Genomic DNA, 22,525 nt, shown 5'->3' on the forward strand with positions numbered 1-22,525 from the left:
AACTATAATAAATTCAATTGTCTATGGAAGATAAAAATGAATGGGAAAAACTTCTAGAATCTAGATTGCTGAAAAAGTGGGCTGGCACTGTTGCACTCTATAACGCCTAGAGTTTAATTTTCTTTTCTTTTTTCAAAGCGCAACATTCAGTAATGAGTAGTAGTATTCTACTAAGTAGTAAGCTAGTACTCCATTCTGAACATAGCCACTATAAAGGATGACCAGGATTTGCCTCTGAAAGATTACAGATAGCACTTCCTACTAATGCCTATAAAAGAGTGTCATGGCATGCACTGGACGTGCTGTGTAAGAGAGCCGGTGAATCGTCCTGTTTGCTCAGGGTGAGTCCAGGCACCCTGGGAGCACATTATCCACCTATTAAAGCCTTGTAATTATTTACCTTCCCCATCCTACAGAAGGGCAACGTCTCTCAGATAAAGAAGAGCCTCTTGCTTAGCGAGTGCTGTTTGAGTTAAGGCTGGAGAGGGTCTGGAATGGACAGACTACAGTTGCTCTTTATTGTCAGAGCAAACATTCCTGTGCACAGGATCACAGCGATGAGTACACAAACTCGCAACCACCACCCCCGTACACACGAACAGTCTGGACACACACCCACCCATCCACATATTTACACACAGGCATTCTTGTCCCCTGGCTGCAAAGGGTAGGTCCTGGTCTGGTCGGAGCACAGCAGTCATCCTGGACAATGAACACAATGGCCATTAGGCAGCAACTGTCAAAGGTTGTAGGGGTGTATCAGCTGTCCCCAAGGTCTTAACCCTATATTTGAGCAGACCTTGTGGGTGTGCTGACCACAGGATGAGCAGCCTCATGGCAGGAGCACCCACTGAAGTATACTTTCAGACCAAATGGGGGGATGTTCCCACTCTAACGAGCAGGTGAATAAACATGGTGTCCACAGTTCCATTGTAACATCAGTGGTGCTCATCTGCTTTGTACTCTGGGGAATCTGAGGCTCATACCAGGTACTCAGCTCTGTGCCTGCATGTTTAAGAGATGTTCTGTGTCTTGTGAGGACAAAATCAATCTCATGTAGGCTCATCCGTCACACGTGTCTGAGGTTAGGACTTGAAAGAAATTGGCATGTGAGAATATTTAAGCAAATGAGCTCTTTTACACCCATTACAGATATATTACAATTACAATTGTTCTACCCTAAATGTGTAAGAAATGTATGTGGTGATAAATGAACGTGAAGGAGATTCATTTTCGTGTTTGTGTATCCTGTAGCCTATACTATGTATATATATATATATATATATATATATATATATATATATATAGTATATAGTATATACACTACTGTTCAAAAGTTTAGGGTCACTTACTCATTCTTTATTTATTTATTTTTTTTATTTTTTTTCACATTTAAGAATAATAGTAAAGTCATCACAACTATGGAATAATAGAAATGGAAATATGGGAATTATGTTGTGACTAAATTTTAGCATCTTCATAGTGGCTACCCTTTGCCTAGATTTTGCAGAAATGTACTCTTGGCATTTTCTCAACCAACTTCTTGAGGTATCACCCTGGGATGCTTTTTAAACAGTATTGAAGGAGTTCCCATCTATATGCTGGGCACTTATTGGCAGCTTTTCTTAATTATTCGGTCCAAGGTTTTTAAGATCATGAGAACATTTTCAGGCTAGTGACCCCAAACTTTTGACTGGTAGTGTATATATATATATATATATATATATATATATATATATATATATATATATGTATGTATATATGTATATATATATATATATATATATATATATATATATAAACACTTATTCAGTATATATCTTTCTAGAGACCTGAGATGCAAGTACAATTAGTAGTACATTTTAGGATTAGGCATGTAATTGACATGTAATGTTTTGCAACCTTGTTCTGTTACATGTGTTATTTAATTATAGGCTATGTTACATCTGTTACTTTATGTAATGGTGTATAAATGTCTAATGTTCTGCTAGATTAAATCTGGTCACATTTGATCTATTCATGCTGCTAAGCTACAGAGGAAATGCAACCAGCATCCAGTCTGGTAAAGAATCTCCGCTTCAATGCAAAGGCTCTACACTTGTTTGCGAAGGGCTTTAGCATCTGCTAAGATACCATTCTTGCCAATGAAGTGTTGTCACCAGACTGCGTTTGGTTCCGACACACTATACCACTTACACTATGAATGTGGCCCATAGAGACCCCTACGCTGTAGTGGCAAGCCCCTACAAGAGCCACTCCGCAAGGAGGGATCAGCCTGCCTGTGGATACAATTTCATCCTGGCAACAACCCCCCCCCCCCCCCCCCGGTCCCATCCCTTCTCCATACCAAACGGCCATATTTACCTAAAGGATGAGGGAGCTGAGTTAGAACCTCACATGCTGGCCCTGAGGTTGCCATGAATACCCCAATAATCCCTCTAAGTCCATGCAAATTCACCCACACTGAGTTGCTTGGCGCAACAGAGGAGACACTTTGTTGTGGATCCGTTTGCCATGGCAGTAGCCCCATCTCCACATGAAAGTGGGAGCCTATCATGATGCAGACCTCATTTGTTGCCTTTGCTGCTTCCAGCTGTCTCTGAGCCTTTCACGGGATGCTGTGTGTTTGCTCCCAGCACTAAAAAACGGTTGGCGTGTTAAATTAAACCTCTAACAGTAAGCAATCGCGTCCCTTTATGAGTAGGAGAAAGAGACTGGCTTGTTTTGTCTTGTGCAGGGAAAATCGCCAGAAAGGGGATTAGGGAGCCGAAATATAGATTTGCCATCGGGAATCCATTAAACATCCTCGTTCCCCCAACAAAGAGGCTAATTCATTTATGACATTCCATGCCATGAGACAGTGAGGTCATCTTATTGATTTTTCCCACTTTTCCTATTCATATGAATGGTGAAGAAAAAACTACTGACCAAACAAACGACATCTAATGCTTGAGAAACTGAGTCATGCATCTATTCAACTTTTCCCATATGCATTAGGGATAAGTGCGTCACAACCAGTGCCTAATATCTATGCTATATAGTTATAGTAATGTATGGCTTGTTCTGAGTTGTAGTTGAAGGGGATAGGGAAGAAAATAAGTGACCTTTGTGCCTTGGCCAAAATCCCCATGGACCTATTTCAGCTGGGGAACAGACCCCACAGCAGCAATGGGAAGATGCCTCCAACATAATGCACACAATGGCCAGTTGTGCCGTGATTTCTCTCCTCAACATAAAGCAAAGAGCCCAGGGAACAGTAAAGGGTGAAAGAAGCCTGTTGCTTTCTCAGGCATGATGACATTCGATGATGAACGGGTGTCGACTCAGCAATCAAGAAGGGTAATAAGATTTTAATCAGATATATACAAACTCATGAATTTAAGAGAGAAAAAGTAATTTAACATGTTTACTGTAATAAAAATGGTGCTCTCAAACAGGTGAGGAGACAAGAACTGTTTTTTTGTCATTGCAGTAGAAGCCAAGACTACATCTTGTTATTGTATCCTTGTATTCAATTTGTACAGAACATTTGGGAATAACGGTTAATACCTACACAAGAGAAACTATAAAAGCAAATTTTAAATATATGGAAATCTTTTTGAATTCACATTGAGAAACAATATGACCAGCTCAAATCATTTTGAGTCAGCCAAGATATAATGATTCAGCCTGATTTCAAGAACATAAAGTGACCATGGCAAAATTTTTGCACAACGAAATTATGTGACTTATTACACGTTTCGCTGCAGTTTCCAAATGAAATGTCCAGCAGGGGCGCCAAAAGCAAGTGAAATGGTGTCCTAATCATACTAAGTTTTTAAAGTGAATATTTTTTTAAAGAGTAAAACATACCTCCCTAACCTAAAACTTTTACCTCAAGCAAACCAATATGAGAGGTAAACAAAAGACATCATTACCCTAAACTAACACCTAAACCTAACTGATAGTGTCCAGAAAACAAAATGTGAAATAAAAAGCACATTTTCTGAAGCAACCATGTCATTTTGTGTAGTTTCAATGATGCTTGTCATTCACTTGTCAGCTTGCATGTTTGGCTAGGCTCGAATTACAGACTTCTGGGTTCAAACTCCAAAACTCTATCAGGTGAGCTACCGTGCAAGCTAATCATGTTGGAATAAGTGTTTGAATGTAGGTGGGGTAAGGATGTATAGTTTTTCAAATGATGTGATATAGTAAAAGTGTTTTGATATCATAACATATCAGTGTGTGACTAATAGTGTGAAAAAATTAATTTTTATACAGTCATAATCGGCTGTTGTACTACTGATTTATGTGAAAGTAAATCAAACACACAGTTGTTGTAGCACCTATAGTGAGAATTTCACCAGGAAACTGTAATAAAACGTAGAAAGCGGCACGTTAAGTCAGTTGGCAAAAATGCAGTAATAGTAATGTTCCTTCTATGAGACTAGATTGCAATAATTGAAATGTTGTCTGTCAGTCATAAACCAACATATTCTCATGAGAACTGGTAATAATTCAAATAAGATAATGAAATCGTAAGATATCATACAACTTCGCTAGTACAACTTCTAGCAACCAATCAACATACAGAATTTCAAGTCGATACAATACAGGTATCAAATTCTACCTAGCCTCAAATCCAATTTTTTATTTTAAAACAGGAAATGTCTGTCAACATTTTTGGTTACTCATCCATTTTTATTTCCGCTCTGCAATACATAAAGTCGATAACTTGTAATATGTTTCCCTCATCTCGTTCCAAACCCCAATGTTATTTATTGACTTTTTGGCCTGATATCATGTTTCTACATAAACCGCCCATTGCGACTTTCACCTCAGAATTATGGAACATGTAACAAATGATCTCAAAATATATATATTTTTTTTTTTTTTTTTTTGAAAAAATTCTCTTCATGCAGACGAAAAAGACAAAGCAGCAAGGAAACCACAATATGCTACAAACACAACCTGCTACACTCCTATTGTCATTTGTTTTTGGCCATATCTGTGCGGTTAAAAATGAAAACCCAACCCCGTCTTACAGCCCTTTATCAACTGTGATCTGTATAGGACGGCGACAGCACAAAGCCCAGAGGGGCTGGTCCATCCCTGAAGACAAGCCTGTGAACAAATGGTTACATGGCCAAAACAGCCCAAGAGCTGAATTACTGAATTTATTTCCTTTTCCCAAGCTCTATTCACAAAGTGACTCAGCGTGCCCACCCTCTTTGCACCCCGCCACCCAAAAAAAGGCAGGCGGCGAGGTAGACTGGGGACCGATAACAGAAGGGGCACAGACAGAACAAGCCAGTGTCTTTTGAGGCAAAATAAAGCATTGTGAGCATCGGCAGTGGTGGCACATTTGACAGGTCTTTACTAGTCTTCAGCCCCTTTGTGTCACTCACATAATGGAGAAAAACACAAACTGAGCCACTGTGGCGTTGTGGCCCTGGCTATTAGTCAACGTGATGGCCTTTGGAGATGCTAATAGCCTCCCCCATACTCAGAAGTCAGTTATCTGATAGCACAAAGGCATTCTGCTGGAGGTTGACTTCGTCTTTGCCCCTATTGAAATGCTACAGAGTCATTAAGTTAAAGTTTTCTCTTTTTTTCCCCCTCCAAACACTCCTACCACCCCTTCTTCATCTCTCCTTTTTAACAAATTGGGAATATAATCATTCTCCAAGACGTGAGAGAGGCCATATGTATGCATACGGCCCTCAGGTGCTGGAAAAGAAATAGACCGCTCTCTAAAAAAACAAGACACCCCGCAATTCCCTCCGCACCCCTCCGGCGAGGTAACGATGCCAGTAACAATCAAGGCCTTGTGAAATAGGAGAGGATGCCCAGAAGTTAAAGACCTCTTGCCCATTGTGTTATTCATCAGTGCAGGCTGGAGCTGAGAGCTCAAGGGTCCCACAATTCCACACATAGCCCAGAGGTTCAGCTCTGCAACCCTGCACTGATGAGCACACAGAGGCCACAGAGCTGAGAGCATATAAGAGCAAGGGCCACTCATACCTAACACAGATCATCTTCCAGCTTCATTAGCTGCAGGAAATGCACATTGACATGCATACACTCACTTGCATAGTGTCTAAGAATGGTCTTCACTACGCAGTAATTCACAGTAAACATAACACAATTTCAAAATATCATGGCTTATAAAAATAAAATATTAAATGTATCATTATTCTAACTGATCTACGTTGTCTGAAGCACTTTAATCTGAAGATTTCAATAGTTTAACACTGAAATTCACTAAGAATTAATTGTGCCCGCTGATACAGATTATTTACACATACTGTCATTGTTTTATCACCTGATTCACTAAAATAATATTAACACAAATCAGATAACAGTGTGAATACACCTAAAATGTAGTGCGGATCAAAATTTGCACAATGCAAATGCTGATCTTGTGGGGTAAGTTCTAAGTGCTATGTTGTGGAGGATGCAGTAGACTACCGTGATCTGGCATACTTTACTAGCACCGTCCCGGACAAACCGTTATTGGTTCTGGTTACCCTACACTTGTTTTGTCATCGGTTTAAGCACACAGGTTTAAATGGCAATTAAAGGTTAATTTCCCACACCTGTGGCTTTTTAAATTGCAATTAGTGTCTGTTTATAAATAGTCAATGAGTTTGTTAGCTCTCACGTGGATACACTGAGCAGGCTAGATACTGAGCCATGGGGAGCAGAAAAGAACTGTCAAAAGACCTGCGTAACAAGGTAATGGAAATTTATAAATATGGAAAAGGATATAAAAAGATATCCAAAGCCTTGAAAATGCCAGTCAGTACTGTTCAATCACTTATTAATAAGTGGAAAATTCAGGGATCTCTTGATACCAAGCCAAGGTCAGGTAGACCAAGAAAGATTTCAGCCACAACTGCCAGAAGAATTGTTCTGGATACAAAGAAAAACCCACAGGTAACCTCAGGAGAAATACAGGCTGCTCTGGAAAAAGATGGTGTGGTTGTTTCAAGGAGCACAATAGGACGATACTTGAACAAAAATGAGCTGCATGGTCGAGTTGCCAGAAAGAAGCCTTTACTGCGCCAGTGCCACAAAACAGCCCAGTTACAATATGCCAGCCAACACCTTGACACGCCTCACAGCTTCTGGCACACTGTAATTTGGAGTTACGAGACCAAAATAGAGCTTTATGGTCACAAACGTAAGCGCTGTGTTTGGAGAGGGGTCAACAAGTCCTATAGTGAAAGGAATACCATCCCCACTGTGAAGCATGGTGGTGTCTCACTGATGTTTTGGGGGTGTGTGAGCTCTAAAGGCACGGGGAATCTTGTGAAAATTGATGGCAAAATGAATGCAGCATGTTATCAGAAAATACTGGCAGACAATTTGCATTCTTCTGCACGAAAGCTGCGCATGGGACGCTCTTGGACTTTCCAGCACGACATTGACCCTAAGCACAAGGCCAAGTTGACCCTCCAGTGGTTACAGCAGAAAAAGGTGAAGGTTCTGGAGTGGCCATCACAGTCTCCTGACCTTAATATCATCAAGCCACTCTGGGGACATCTCAAACGTGCGGTTCATGCAAGACGCCCAAAGACTTTGCATGACCTGGAGGCATTTTGCCAAGAAGAATGGACAGCTATACCACCTGCAAGAATTTGGGGCCTCATAGACAACTATTACAAAAGACTGCACGCTGTCATTGATGCTAAAGGGGGCAATACACAGTATTAAGAACTAAGGGTATGCAGACTTTTGAACGGGGGTCATTTCATTTTGTTCTTTGTTGCCATGTTTTGTTTTATGATTGTGCCATTCTGTTATAACCTACAGTTGAATATGAATCCCATAAGAAATAAAAGAAATGTGTTTTGCCTGCTCACACGTTTTCTTTAAAAATGGTACATATATTACCAATTCTCCAAGGGTATGCAAACTTTTGAGCACAACTGTATATATATATATATATATATATATATATATATATATATATATATATATACAGTATTTCTTTTTTTTTTTTTTTTAGTGCTGGATTGGAGGCTAGCTACAATAAATAAGATTAAGGTTATATTCAGGCTGAAATACGGTTTGCAAAATTTGGTTAGGTCAACCGTTTTCAATGAACTACTGAATTCGACCTGTCTGGTCTCATGAAATTCATGTGAACATGACAACATTTTTGCAATTCAAAATTAACGTGCTGTATAACACGTTTGGCTGCGGTTTTAAGGTGAATAATATATATATATTTATATATTTTTTTTTAATATATTTTATTTTAAACACCTCCCTAACCTAAAACTTTTGCCTGAACCTAACCAACAGTGTTTTAAATATATATGAGATGTTAAAAAAAGACATCCTTACCTTATCAATGCCTAAACATAAAAAGATACATTTCTTCAGCAACCACACCATATTGTGCCACTTCTATGGCTTTGTCTAGTCACGTGTCAGCTTGAGTTCATGGCTGGACTTGCCCTATCAGGTGAGCTACCGTGCAAGTTACTCATGTTGGAATAAGTGTATATATGTAGGTAGGTCTGTAATACAAGCATCAAAACGTAGTGTTTTTCAAAAGGTGTGTTTGATTAAAAGTGTGTTAATATCATAAAATAGCAGGGTCTGAGTAATAGAGGAAAAAATAAGTATTTATAAAGTCATAATCAGCAATTAAAGTCATGATTTCAGTGAAAGTGAATAAAACACACGGTTGCTGTAGTGCCTCTAGTGTTCATTTCACCTGGAAACTGTAGGGAATTGTGCCTGGAGACACGTATAAAAAGTTTTGCAAAAATGCATATAGTCACGTTTTCACTATGAGATCAGGTTGAATTCGGCCCTTAGTCTTTAAATAAATTAATACAGAAAACATAGTAAAAAAAAAATAAATAAATTAAAAAAAAAAATAGAACATCAAATAGAATCAGTCTTGTACACAAATTCAGAATAATCGGTCAGATATCAAAGACATTAAAGTATAACGAAAATTACTGAAGATAGCATTTGTATTGTTTATATTATTTTTTCCAGTTCTTACAAATCATTTTCAGGTGTTATTTGACTAACATAACTTGACGTAAGACCGATTTGGGGCTTTACAAAAGCTTTGAGTGAGAAATCTGGCATTCGTTTTTTTTTTTTTTTTTATGCTGCTTGTTTAAGCACTGGAACGCTGAACAAGGAGAATGCCATGGATGAGGTCAAAACACGGTCAAACTGTAGATCTTTCAATATTGGATGTGTTTACCAATCATAAAGTGTGACAAATGCATTTTCTATTGTTGCAATGTAACACAACATCTCATTTAACAGTTCAAAATAACTGAAGGCATAAAACATGCACTGTGACACCTGACAAAAAGTTTAACGGTTGTTGCCAAAATGACAGCATGCAAAACTCCCAGAAAATTACAAAATATGCACTCATGTTGGAAACATTCATGTCATCTTAAAATGAGATCTTGTTAAAGTACATTTAAAGTCACTTTTATTATTTCTTATTTAACACCAATGTAATAAATAAACCACATCTGATGGGGTACAACATGCAAACAGTACAATCTACAAAAAAGAAAAAAAAAAAAGGGGGGGGGTAATGGGGGTTGCATTCTTAAACTAATCTAAAGATAATTTTGTTACAAGCATCACACTCATATATTTTCACGTTGTGATAACAGAGTCATGATTTCAATGAACTTCGAGTTACTTTACAAGTACATGTATATTTACCCATTTACATTTATGAGCTACCAGAAACAAAAGGTTTGTTGCCCCTTCACTCAAAATTATTGGACATTGAAGTGGATTTTATATTTGTATAAAACCCAAGCAAACTGCAAAAATTCCAGGAAGCAAGATATAAAATGCGCAAGCGAAAAAGAAAAGTGCACTAAAGCTGAAGATGAACAGGGGTAAATCAAATGCTTTCGAATCCCTTACATTTTCAAAGTATAATTCTGGTAAAAGAAAGCAAGCAAAACAAAGTGAGAGGGAAATTGAGTGAAGAGCCAAAGTAACGAACAGAATATGACATTGCCTTTTCATCCAATTGTTTGAGGAGGGGAAGATGATATAATCTGGTGCTGTAACTTCCTCAATTTATAAAAGCTGTGTTTTGCATCTTCAAAACTGAGGCTTCAGTCTCACTTTCTTGAATATTTTAAACTAAGCTCAGAGTGACTAAGCAAACGGGGACAGGACAGATGTACAGATGAGATCTACAATACAAATAACTGCATATATTGATGTAGACACTTCATTACAGAACATGGTGGCCTATTTAAATGTTAAATTAGAAGATGGTGAGATGAATATAATTTTAACTGTAACACCTGTGACATACTGGTCACAAACATCAGTAGATTGACCATGAGAAATCACAGCTCCAAAAGATGAACAAAGACAGCAATAGGTGATTAAAGACAATTTTGGAATATTCTCTCTTTTCTTAGCAAGGCAAATCAATATCAGGTGCATTTAACCATGTGGCTTCTCAATAAACACCACCTCAATTAATAAAGCCAGTCAGGGGAAAGAGAGGCCCAGACAAACTTCTCATTTATTGGGAACGAGGGATGAGAGAAGATGTATGTGCATGTCGTTTCCCCCATTTTCTCTTGTTGCTGAATCCCTGTGCTTGCAGAACATGTCTGGTGAACACATTGGTGGCTTGTAAGCGCTGGGGGAAGAAAGAATAAAGCATGGTGTTCTGACGGGTACCATTCTCTACTTGAGAAAGTGCTTGCGCTCAAACAGTGATTAAATGTGCAGCAAAGTTAAAGGGACTCCTGCTCACTGCACTTGCTTACACAGGGGCAGTTTTTAGAGGGGGAAAGTGTGTGTGTGTGTGTGTGTGTGTGTGTGTGTGTGTGTGTGTGTGTGTGTGTGTGTGGGAGAGAGGATCGAAAGCTGAAGCAGGACATTAAAACCAGAGGACAGGAGAAGCTGAGAGGAGTCATTGTCAAAGGGCAAAGATGATGTTGTCTTAAATCAATGCATTTTCTTCTGTAAGGGCATGACTGTTTCCAAAAGGAAGATGATTCTGAAATAAGACAAAAATTAAGATGTATTTAATTAATATGAACACTACAAAATACCACATGGATTTTGATTAATATCATGCACCATTTCAAAACTTTCCACCACTTTTGACATGAATTTCCATGACGTTTCCAGTCATTCAGTATTACTGGATAAAGATTTTAACAATCATGTGATATACAGTAAGTTGTACTTTATATTTTAGAGTTGAGCATAACTAGAAAATGTATAAAATATGACTCAGTATATGTAATTTCCTTTACTTTCTTAATTTTAGATTTTCTTAATTTCATAATGTAAGATTTTCTTGATTTCCTAATTTATTCATTATTATTTCAAAATGTAATAATTAATTTATTAATTACTTTCACAGGCCTGGAAATCAAAATTCCCTAATATTTTCAGGTTTTCCATGACTGTGGAAACTCTGAAATCTATTAATTTGTGGGGAAGAATTGTCTTTATTTTTCTATGCAGTATAAAAAAATAACCACCTACTGTTCTATTTTTCTTTGTGAAGAGCTTCTATGAAGGCTTCAAGTTTCTCCTGAATTTCACGTACTTTTTCTGTAAAAAATAAAATAAAAATGCAATTGTGAGTACAAAATAAGCATTGATGCTGGTGTTTCAGTCAGGCACAAATTTACAGTTTAATCTCCCATGCACTAAGAGGGCATCGGCTGTAAGCAGTCTTAAGAAGTATTCAAGTTCAAGCGCCTCTTGTTGGAAATCCCCTAACCTAGCCACATCACTGCAAAGGAGCACTTTTAAGTGGACTCATATGCATACAAATATTTTCTACATTTTCTTGCGGATAAAGTATCAGTCGTGTCAAGTGCCACTGTGGGTACAAACAGCAGATGGTGGCCACTGACAGTTCAGTAATGAAAGGTGTGTGCGGTTGAGGAGTAGATGATGAAGAGGTGGTGTTCTGTTGCACCTCCACATGCTACTTCAAAGTCTACCCCCTTCAGGGTGTGATGGAGTGCCAAGGGAATTGGTGATAACTTAAAATTATGTGACAGAGGGAGTTAAGGTTATGAAAAATTTTAGAAACAGAAATTATTTTCTGGAGTTGGGAAAAAATAAATCAATAAATTATTGTTTTCCATTTAAAATATCAAAATATCCTTCAAACAAGATGAATGTACTTTTAAATACTTGTATACGTTTATGTCTTAACCTTAACTTTGTCAAGTTTTTTTTTTTTGGAAAGTCTTGTTTAAAGCATGAATCTCACAAAATCTTGTTAGAAAAAAAAGAAAAAAGAAATACAAAACCCAAATGTAATTTAATGTAATTTTTTCCCCACAAATGATCCATGCATAATTTACAGATCATAAAACTTTCAACATGGGAAATGTGTGTTGCAAATGAGAGGCTACATGACAAAAGCAGCATCTTAAGGAGGAAGACTCACTATGACACATAATGTATGTTATGTACCCATGAACGTCCATTTGTGCACTAATGGAATGAGAACAAACATTCTAAGTTGTCATGTGACAACAGGCTAACAGGGATTTTCAAATGGACACTGGGCTACAAGTTTGTGGTCTAACTAAATACTGTCATCTGAGGTTCGTGCAGCCGTTTTAGGTGTATCTGTGCCTGTGGTATGGGGATTCCCCTTTCTCTACAGAGGTGTGGGATGAAAGACATAAGACATCCTTTGTGGACATCGCTGAGGTCTGAAATCCAACACTATGACCCACACACAAATGCACATGTGCTCACTCATACAAACACACAAACTTTCACAAATATCCTAAAGCCTGGAAACATGACCCTTTAGCTCCTCCTACACACACACACACATACATACACAAACTCAAGGCCCAGTCTTTGAGCATCTTTTTGTGTGTGTGTGTGTGTGTGTGTGTGTGCCTGAGGACATTAAAGCAAGTAAATGTAAAGGATAGTGAATTTGAAGTTTGGGAGAGGGCACTCTGACACGACAGGTGTGGAGATGAAACTCAAGCTGGCTGTGGTCTCCTGTTCGCAGAAAGCAGGATTCTATGACCTTACAAGGTGAAATGGTCAATTCCACTGAATTCTTTGACTTCCACTATAGGGTTAGGTGATAAAGGGGGAAAAAAATCTATATATTTTGCAGCCTTTTGAAAAAATTTGATATATATCGTAATATTTATGTTTTTACTCTAAAATGTCTTAAAATGGATTTTATTACAGTCAGAGGAACCAATTATAGCCAATACCATTAAAGAATGAAAACACAGTAAGAATTTAGTTTAAAACCAATCGAGGCATGTTTTCCAAAACAGTATTGCACTACATGAACATAAGGAGGAATTATATTTAATAATTTTCATTTATATGCAACAATATGACTATATACAGTTATAAACAGCAACATTTTCCCTTTATTTTTATTTGACTAAAACCTGTTAGAATATGACAAATGCCACATGGAGAGTTTCGTGAACATTTTTGAGAGTTCTGAACAGTCACTTAAATGGACAGTTTTTACCAAATTAACGGCATTTTAGTTACTGTAGAACACTCTCATTCTCTCAAGTCGTGAGACTAGGAGGCATTACAACGATAGTCAAATTTAAAAGTCTAAATGCTCTTGTTTTTACTCTTAATGGCCAAATATATAGTGCATTAAAACCAATGCAATTTTACACATTGCTTAATTTAATAAGAGTAGAAAATGTATGGCAAAATTAGTTCCCACTTCTGGCGTGTTTTGATTCCACACTAATACAGGATTAAATACGGTTTAAAATACTGGTTGAAATCCTAATACTATTTATATTCATCAAAAATGACTTTATAATGCATAAAAAGAGAAAAACTAAAGACTGGGAATGATATAAATCAAATGGACGTGATACCAGCTACTACAATGCAGAGGGCAACTGGAAGTCTATGGAAACTGTCAAACTTACAACATGCACGTTTAAAGCCAATGCTAGGGATGATGTGAACTTGTGTGCATATTGGCTTAAAGTGTCTGAAAAGACGGTGAGAAACAGATAATTATTTCTGTTCACCATCTGTTTGTTCTACATGGAAGAACGCAGAATCATGGCTTAGAAAAGGCCAAAACAAGACTTTTCTTTTTAGCCTCATGGAAATGTGACATAGGAGAGAGAACTGCTCCTTCCCTGCTCCTGTGAGTCCGAGAACAGGATCCAAACTCCATTTAGATCCATGTTTACCTAAGAGATGAGCTTTCGGACACATCCATTCATAGGTCTCCTCTCTTTATCTGGTCATGAATATTCCCATAATCCATTGGCCCCTGTCCCAACAGACTCCTTTTTTTTGGGGGGGGGGGGGGTGTTAGGGTGGCTTTCTCTTTTTCAGGATTCCTCCTCAATCCCTTTTTTGAAAGGGGCTCTCGCCTGATCTCCACATGAAATGATATCTCTTTCACTCCAACTCTTGCGGGCCTCTAAGCCTCCTGGGCCGAAGCGGCAGAAGGCTAGAGAAAGCCCTTAATTGACCTGTAATTAGACTGTGAAACAGTGTGGCCACGGAGAACAGAAGGACCAGGCAAAAAGAGAGAGTAAGGGCACGGGATACCGCCAAGGAGATGGAGGTCAAAGGAGCTGCAAGGAGCTGAAGAGAAACTCAATCTCTTTTGATATAAATGGTGGTCTTCAGGATTTGCCATCAAGAAGAATAACAGTTAATGGTGGATATGGCAAAGAAATTAAAATGTGGCAACAGCTTTTTTCAGCAGGTCATGTTTCTCACCATTCTTTTCAGGAAACAAGACTGCTCAAGAAGGTCCTTGGAAAATCATAGCCATTTCAGGTGTGAACTGTGAATCACCTGTGTGATAAGTATGTGCAAAACTACATATTTTCCATATCGATCATTCGACTAATTAGGATTCACTATTAAGGATGTCCTGAAGTATTAGGCTGGTTTCGTGTTCACCTGACCCCGATCAGGTGTGTTTCTTGGAGGGCATTCACACAGAACACATTCTTGAATTTAAACAGCTAGACTGATCACACCGTGATAGAACAGAACTTCCAAATTGGGCAATTCACGATACAATGGCCAAAGACATCCATCCGAATCTGTAAGTGCTTTAAAGAGGATTAATTAAAAGACGCAACTTTTCCAATAGGGTTTTACTGTGCAAACTGTCTAACAGCTAAAGCAAAAAACACTGTCAGCATGCTAACTGAAGCATCACCATTAAAAAAAATCAAAAACTTATAAGGAAATAAAAATATAATCTAAAACCATCAACTTCACTAATTTACTAGGTGGTTGTTGGACAACTAGTTGACCATCATGACCCATCGTGGCATCACCGCTAAAAAATAAAACTAATAAAGAAATAAGAAAATAATCTAAAACTAATCAACCTTACTAATTGACTAGTCGGTTGTTGAATAGTCCCCTGCAGTATTACGAGAGAACTCTTTGAAATGCAAGAAGTAGACAACCAGGAAAGCTCTTGATGGTATTTTATTTGTCTGAAAATTCATACAAGAACATCAACTATTGAAGACAGTGGGGGGGGGGGGATGCATAAAATATGATGTTAGCAGCATAACACAGTCCCACAAATCAGCTCTCCGAGTTATCTGTAAAACATATGGCCACAAGGAGAAGAGGAACTTCTGAGCTCTGCTGTGGAGAACATCAGGGTTCAACATAAGGGTAGTTCTGACTCCCAGCTTATCTCAAGTATTTTGGCCTATTTCAGTGTGTAAAATCTTTCATTTACACTAACGGCTTTATAACTAGATACTTGATGGACATACAGTATCTGTACCATCCTCACACATCCCTTCTGTCCAAATACGATCTTCGTTTTTTCACTTCTGGGTCCACATGTTAAGAAGGCATACTTTGAATGATATACCATAGAGTCATCAGGGGCTGTTCACACTGAATGCGTAATAAAAACGAGCTAAAAAAGCTAGATGCAGCACAACAAATGCAGGTGTTGCAAGTTGTTTTTAAACTAAAAAACTCATGCTTGAGACACTGAAAAAAATAGCCGAGACGTGGCACAACAAAGACGTCTGTCTAGCTAATGTTCATACACAACTGAAAAACAGTGCGGATGGATGCAAAAAAAAATTTCGTTGTGAACAACCCTTTATGCTAACTAAAAGACATAATTTCATACTACGACTCCAATGTCTTTACTCTTGTAGCATTCATTCCAACACTTACAGTTGAATATGGATCTGATTAAGTTAAAATGAATTCCAAATTTACCCTATTTACTGTCTTAACGCACATTCCTGATCTTTTGGTGCACAATTCATTAGTGCACCTTAATCCAAAGACAAGGAATGTTTCATAAAATTTAAATAACTGGCCACACCACTGACATTCTTTTCCAGCTGATGTCACAAAGCCAACTTGTTCTGCCAATAATAGGTGCGGGTGGTGTTTGAGGAGGTAGTAGTCCCCATAATTGACTGCAGACTGGTATGGAACACCCATGTTCCACAATTCATTCAATTCTCCCAAGCCCCTAAATTTATTTTTTATTAACTATCCTTTTTCACTCAAAAATACATCACATTACAGAAGTAAAATGTGTTGCAAATGCCATTTCATGTAGTCTTCAAAGGAAATTGACCACTGCAGAATATGGAGAGCTTTATCAGCATTCATTCCTACTATTCCAATAGCTTGAACCTTTGAACAATATCCAATGGTGCATCTAATGGAAATTTTCACTTTGCATGCCCCTTAGGCTGTGTGAGAGAGACTCTTGCTTATGAGGACTGTGCAGACAGTCTCGTGTCAACCCAGGTGTACACTGAACTCCTCACCTCCCCTTCACAGCCTCCCTCCAGCCTGGCCTCCAAATTAGCATTTAATTACATGGCTTTGACAAAGGTAAGACAGGGGCAAGTCAAGACATGGAGAAGTCAGAAAACAGTCAGCCGGACAATAGATGGCTATCCCTTTATGCATGTATGAAACAGAGTGTGTGGTTATCCACGCTGGAGGGAGCATTTACATTACTGTGTGTCAGTCAGCATAAAGACTCAAATTGGACCCTGCACACAAAACTGCAGGTGGCCAAAGCGGGTGAGTTATCAAATGCCTGGAGTTTCATTTCAGCATCTCAATAGGTACGTTCCAATTGGTTGATAGTGCCCTGTGAAGTGGAATTCATAAGGTATTTGGCCATCTTTAAGTGAGATTCCAAATTGCAGGGAGTGCATATTCAGTTCAAATGCCAATATGAACGATATCGGGAATAAGGGTAAATTGATACCTCACTTAACAGGAAGCAAGGGTTTTACTGATTAATCTATACCGATAGCTGCTTTTTGGAACTATCGGTTATTGAAGAAATATATGTGCCGATAGTTGCCTATATTTTGTTTTCATTTTTTTTAATTCCTTATCAATACATCTCATCTGGTGAAATATTTACATGTAAAACTCTTCATCTGGTGAATCTATAGGCTATAAAAAGCTTCATTTGGTAAATACGTACATATAGAGCATTGTAACGGAGCCAAATATCTGTAATTTCAAAATAAGCGTCCTCCAGTGTATTTCGGGCTTGTTTAAAGTAAATAATCCCGCGTTATGCACCAAATCTTAATTTCTCTGGTTATTATTGGGATTTTATTCATTTTGCAGCTTCAATGTCTGTGCACTTCATAGAAAGGAAAGATTAGGATATTTTTTATTATTCTATCGATTTAAAAAAAACTATATATATATATGTGTGTGTGTGTGTGTGTGTGTGTGTGTGTATTATATTTATACTTATATATACATATACATAGAGTACTGTGCTAAAGTCTAAGGCACATAAGATGTTTCACAAAAACATTTATCTTAAGATAGTATATCTTCAGCTTTAATGTGTCAATAGGAAATATACATTTTAGACTCCCAAACATTACTTTTGTAAATAGAATAGATTAGAACAGAAGAACAGGGAGCCCTACAACAGATAACATGGCCTCCACAGACCCCCTACTGAACATCGAGTCAGTCTGGGACTAATTGAAGATATAGAAGCAACTGAGACAGCCTAAACAGACAGAAGAACTGTGGCAAATTCTCCAAGAAGCTTGGAACATCCTATCTGCCAACAACAAAGAAAAACTGTGTCCAGGATTACCTAGGAAATTTGGTGCTTTTTTGAAGGCAAAGGTGGTCACATCAAATATTGATTTAGCTTTTTTTTATGTTTACTGGACTTTGCATGACATTACTTGATAAATGAAAACTATTTATGGCATTATTTTTGAAGACATCCTTACTATGCAACATTTTTCACCAGTGCCTAAAACTTTTGCACAGTACTGTATATATATATAAAATTCCAAGTCATTTATCACAAATTATAGGGGTCTCAAGTATGACGAATGATATTGATTTAAATATGTAATATATTTTTTGTATAAATACACTTGGATGCATTATACATATTTACATATATGAAAGTTTGTTCATTTATATTTACATTTATTTACAAAATAATATTGTCATCATACCCAAAATTCCTACTCTACATGACTCAAGTGTTCTTTGTTTGATGACTTTGCAAGACACTGAAAAAAAAAGTGAAAGTCAAGCAAATTTTTACAGATATCCCTCGCTCAGTGTGTAAGGAGACATGAACACTTCGTAGGGTCCCTTTTAATCAGAACACAGCTAATCTCACCCTCTTCGCTCTCCCCCTTAAGCCCTCACAGCCAGAGACACAACATTACAGAACGATGGGCACGTCAACACGCAGTGGTTCTGAAACAGTAAACACGGCAAATTCCTTAATGCCTCAATAAGAGAGAAGATGTCATCTTAACCCCACCTGTGTTGATGCGGGGAACCTGATCCCTCTGCATATTCTGCAGATTCTATGACTGCCTAACGTGTGTGCTGAAATCTGCCAAGACCTTTCATCAAGTTCTGATTTAATGGATCATTAGGTGGGACAACATATTTATTGATGGAGGTTGTGTACTGGTTAAAAGGGGTCAACTTTGGGACTCCGGATTTAGAAGAGAAAAGCAAGCTTGGTTGAAGCAGTTTGCAGACTGCATTAAAGTGATGCAGGGACCAAAAATTATAGCTTCAGTAAATCCCTTCTTTTAACTATGAATTGAGCAAAGACATGATAAAGTAGGAGCACTACGTCGTCCAGTATCATCCCGACTGTGCCAGAAGGTGAGGCATTGCAGCAAGAGCTCTATTTTTACCCCTTGAGGAAGGAAATGTATGGTTTTCCTATTACCTCATAGCAGGCTATGTGACAGATAGATGTATAGCACGGCCTGCAAAGGCTTTTGAGAACAGCCTTGCAGGAGACTGACTGACAATGGGTTTTGCTACTGCTGACACAAGAGGAACTACTGTGATGGTGACAAACGGAGAAATGGAAAGACTGCTGGTCCATTTCCCACAAAGGGTGTGTACAACTACATATTTTAAAAATCAAATCATCAGGGGGTTGCCTGAACAAATAGTAGACTAATAGGTCTAAACAGGATCATTAAGTTTGTAATTAGGCTGGTTTTGGGATCACGTGACCTCAATAAGATGCGGTTCTTAGGATGCGTTATACACAAGACACGTTCTTGCATTCAAAAATAGCCAGACAAAGTCTAATGGAATAGAACAGAACACAGGAGTCTCGAGAGAAGCTTTTAAAAGTGGAACTACTTACAACTTGACATGTCTAAATTATGCAACGCGCACTGTGCGAAACATGACTCAACGACCAACTTTCGTCTGCATTATATTTTTGTAGCATTGGTGCTTCAAAGATGAATTTAAAAATACAACTTTTTTGTGAGGGTTTTACTGTATAAAATGCTGTGCAGAATTCTGTCAACACACTAATTAAAGCACCACAAAAATATCTAAAATAAAAAGAAAGAAAGAAAAAATCTAAAACCAGTCAACCTCACTAATAGACTAGTCTCATAGTGGCCCATCCTTATTTCCCACTCATTTGATTTCTTCTACCACAGTTTCTTAGCAGCTAGTGAGGCACAGGGTGAATGTAAAAAGAGGGGAAATACTTCCTGAGGACCTTTTCTTCACAGCAATGACAAGTGCTGAGAGATTTATGTGGAGAGCAGGACCTTTGAGAGCACTTGGGTGGGGTAACGGGGATGCATTGGTGGGTGTGGGCGGCCGATTATTGGCCTGCATGGTAAGACTGGGGCTACAGCCTGCTATAGGACGGTGGCTTTGCTCCAGCTGTTTTAGAGATGGGAGCGGTTTCCTCTCACCCCGAAAAAAAGGCATAATAGTCTTTCTGTCACTGAAGAGACAGGCCAGAAATATGCTTTTCCCATCAGAGCTACAGGGTGCACTGTGAGAGAAGGCAAGAGTGAGAGGAGGAAAAACATAAGCTGGCCATAGAAGATCAAAGGCAAATGTATATACAATTCTCAAACTATTTTGTGAAATCCTAGAGTGTGGCATTTCATGTTCAAGTCTGTGTAAATGAGAACACATTGGGTGAATCAGGTTCTGATGAACAGCTTTGATTTGATTGAATTGAACAGATTCATTTGTATCTCATCATTAAAAAGTTCTTTAAACTTAAAAGTTCTCATTTCCATTTACAACACACTTTGATGCTGAATGCTATTTTATAAGCTGAATTGACACACTGAGGAGATCAGAGGTGAACATAAATATCATGTACATGGTTGCAAATTTCAATGAAATGAAATGTATTTATTTTTTAATCCTGAAACTGTTTATTTCCAGTCTTAAATTTGATTTTGAATCCCAGATTTTCAATGAGGACTCATACTTTTGAACTGTACTATATACTGTATGCCAGAGGCTAAACTAAGAAAGAGTATACTTTTTAAGATTCATTTCGGCAGGCTCATGAGGACCATATGAATCAAGCTTTTAAAGTTTCTCAACATTCACAAATACTTTCTTTAGTTTAAGATCTTTGATGAAAAGCTCTGCAGTGCAGCAACCAGTACAACATCACGACCAGATGATAAGACACAGAATCAACAGCTCATACCGGACTTACCCAACACACCATAACTTTGATACCCCCAGCTTTAGATAAACCAATAAAGGCAAGAACATACAGTCAAGTCAAATAGCAACCAATGATTAGATAGAAGACAAAAAGACAGAGGAAGAGGGACAGACAATATAAAAAGGTGGACGCATACACCAGCTTCTGTGGTGACCTAACGCCTCATGCAAACACAGTTAAGCTCTGTGTATACGGAGCACAGGAGCAGCAACAGTACCTCACTGGAAAAAGAGGAAATGGTGGAGCACTTTGCATTTAACACTAAAATGGGTTCCCACGTCATCCTTTCACGAGGGAGACTGAATGTTACAAAGGTGATGAGGGGGAGTGTGAGACAGAGGATGAGAGCATTCCTCGAGGAAAGGCCTACACAACACTGAACTGGTGAATCAAACCACCATACATTTAGGCAATGGGGTTAACTTCCTTATATACTCCCTGCAATGCAAAAACTGTTGTGGATAAGCTATAAAAACTCCAAGGATGTGATATGTTTGCATTAGTCACAGTTAACTGTTTTTAAATTGACAATCACATATTCAAGATCTTGTAAGAGCCTATAGAGCACAGAATGTACAGGTTAATACACAAGCTCTGACACATTAAGCTGTGGTGCTCTTACTAGTGCTGTGAGTTTGAGTGTGGCTAGTGACATTTCAGATAGTCCCAATTATCCTCATAAAATAATAAATGAAAATACTATAAAACTAAAAGGTAAAAGGTAAAACAAAACAAAAAACATTTCAGACACCCCTAGCCCCAAATACTCTGAATGCAGCATCTTCCACATCTATTCCCACGCTTGCCCTCTCTCTCACACACACACCAACCCTCTACGATCATGTTGGAGAAATTGGCTAGTCATTGGCTAGTAAATTTTTGTTTTTATTCGCCAGACATTTGATGACATGTAAGCATAATGTAACAAAAAAAAAATATTAAGCAAACTGAGAGAGGGGGCCTCTTCATATATATTCACACAATATAGTATATTGTAATTTATTTATTTTTTTATATTTATGCTTTTTAAAAATGTACAAATTTCACATTCTATCAATTTATATGATGTCATGAAATCACATTTTTAATAATGATTCAAGCTGTTGCCACTGTTTGAAATTTCGTACACATTTTTAACAAAACAATTCACAAGGTAGGAACCTAATAATGAAAATTAGGGGTCACGATTGTGAAATCTGGCTAACAATTAATTGTCAAACAAATAATTGTGATTATGACGATTAATTGCTTGTTTTAGGGCTATGATGATTAATTGTCTGTTTTAGGTGTTTCACGAATATGACGATTAATTACCATACAAACTCACTATGTGTGCTTCATGCACACAACAAAGTCATTTATACAAATTTAGCTTGGGTCATAAAATAAAATAAGGGTATATGATTTCCTTTTCAGGCTTCAAAAACATATGAGTGACAGTCAAATATAAAAGTATAAAATTTAAAATAATATTTTAATTATCAAAATATGTCTAAATAACTAAAATAT

At 37.8% G+C, this 22,525-nt stretch overlaps 1 protein-coding gene across 5 annotated transcripts in view; it reads right to left on the reverse strand.

Annotated features, from left to right (window-relative positions):
* Positions 1 to 8,945: 8,945 nt before the first annotated feature.
* LOC127448732 (dynamin-like 120 kDa protein, mitochondrial) overlaps positions 8,946 to 22,525 on the reverse strand; it is a 46,537-nt gene continuing 32,957 nt past the window's right edge. For 2 of the 5 annotated variants that reach the window (XM_051711501.1, XM_051711499.1), the window contains 2 exons: positions 11,512 to 11,580; positions 8,950 to 11,014 (listed from right to left, as the gene is read on the reverse strand). In XM_051711501.1, the coding sequence (XP_051567461.1) occupies positions 11,516 to 11,580 (65 nt within the window). In that variant the 3' untranslated portion in view covers positions 8,950 to 11,014; positions 11,512 to 11,515. Of the gene's footprint in view, positions 11,015 to 11,511; positions 11,581 to 22,525 lie in introns of all 5 variants that reach the window. The other 3 variants (XM_051711502.1, XM_051711503.1, XR_007898578.1) reach the window with 2 other exon arrangements.

Source organism: Myxocyprinus asiaticus, chromosome 12, assembly GCF_019703515.2.
Source record: "Myxocyprinus asiaticus isolate MX2 ecotype Aquarium Trade chromosome 12, UBuf_Myxa_2, whole genome shotgun sequence".
In the NCBI taxonomy this organism is placed as follows: domain Eukaryota; kingdom Metazoa; phylum Chordata; class Actinopteri; order Cypriniformes; family Catostomidae; genus Myxocyprinus; species Myxocyprinus asiaticus.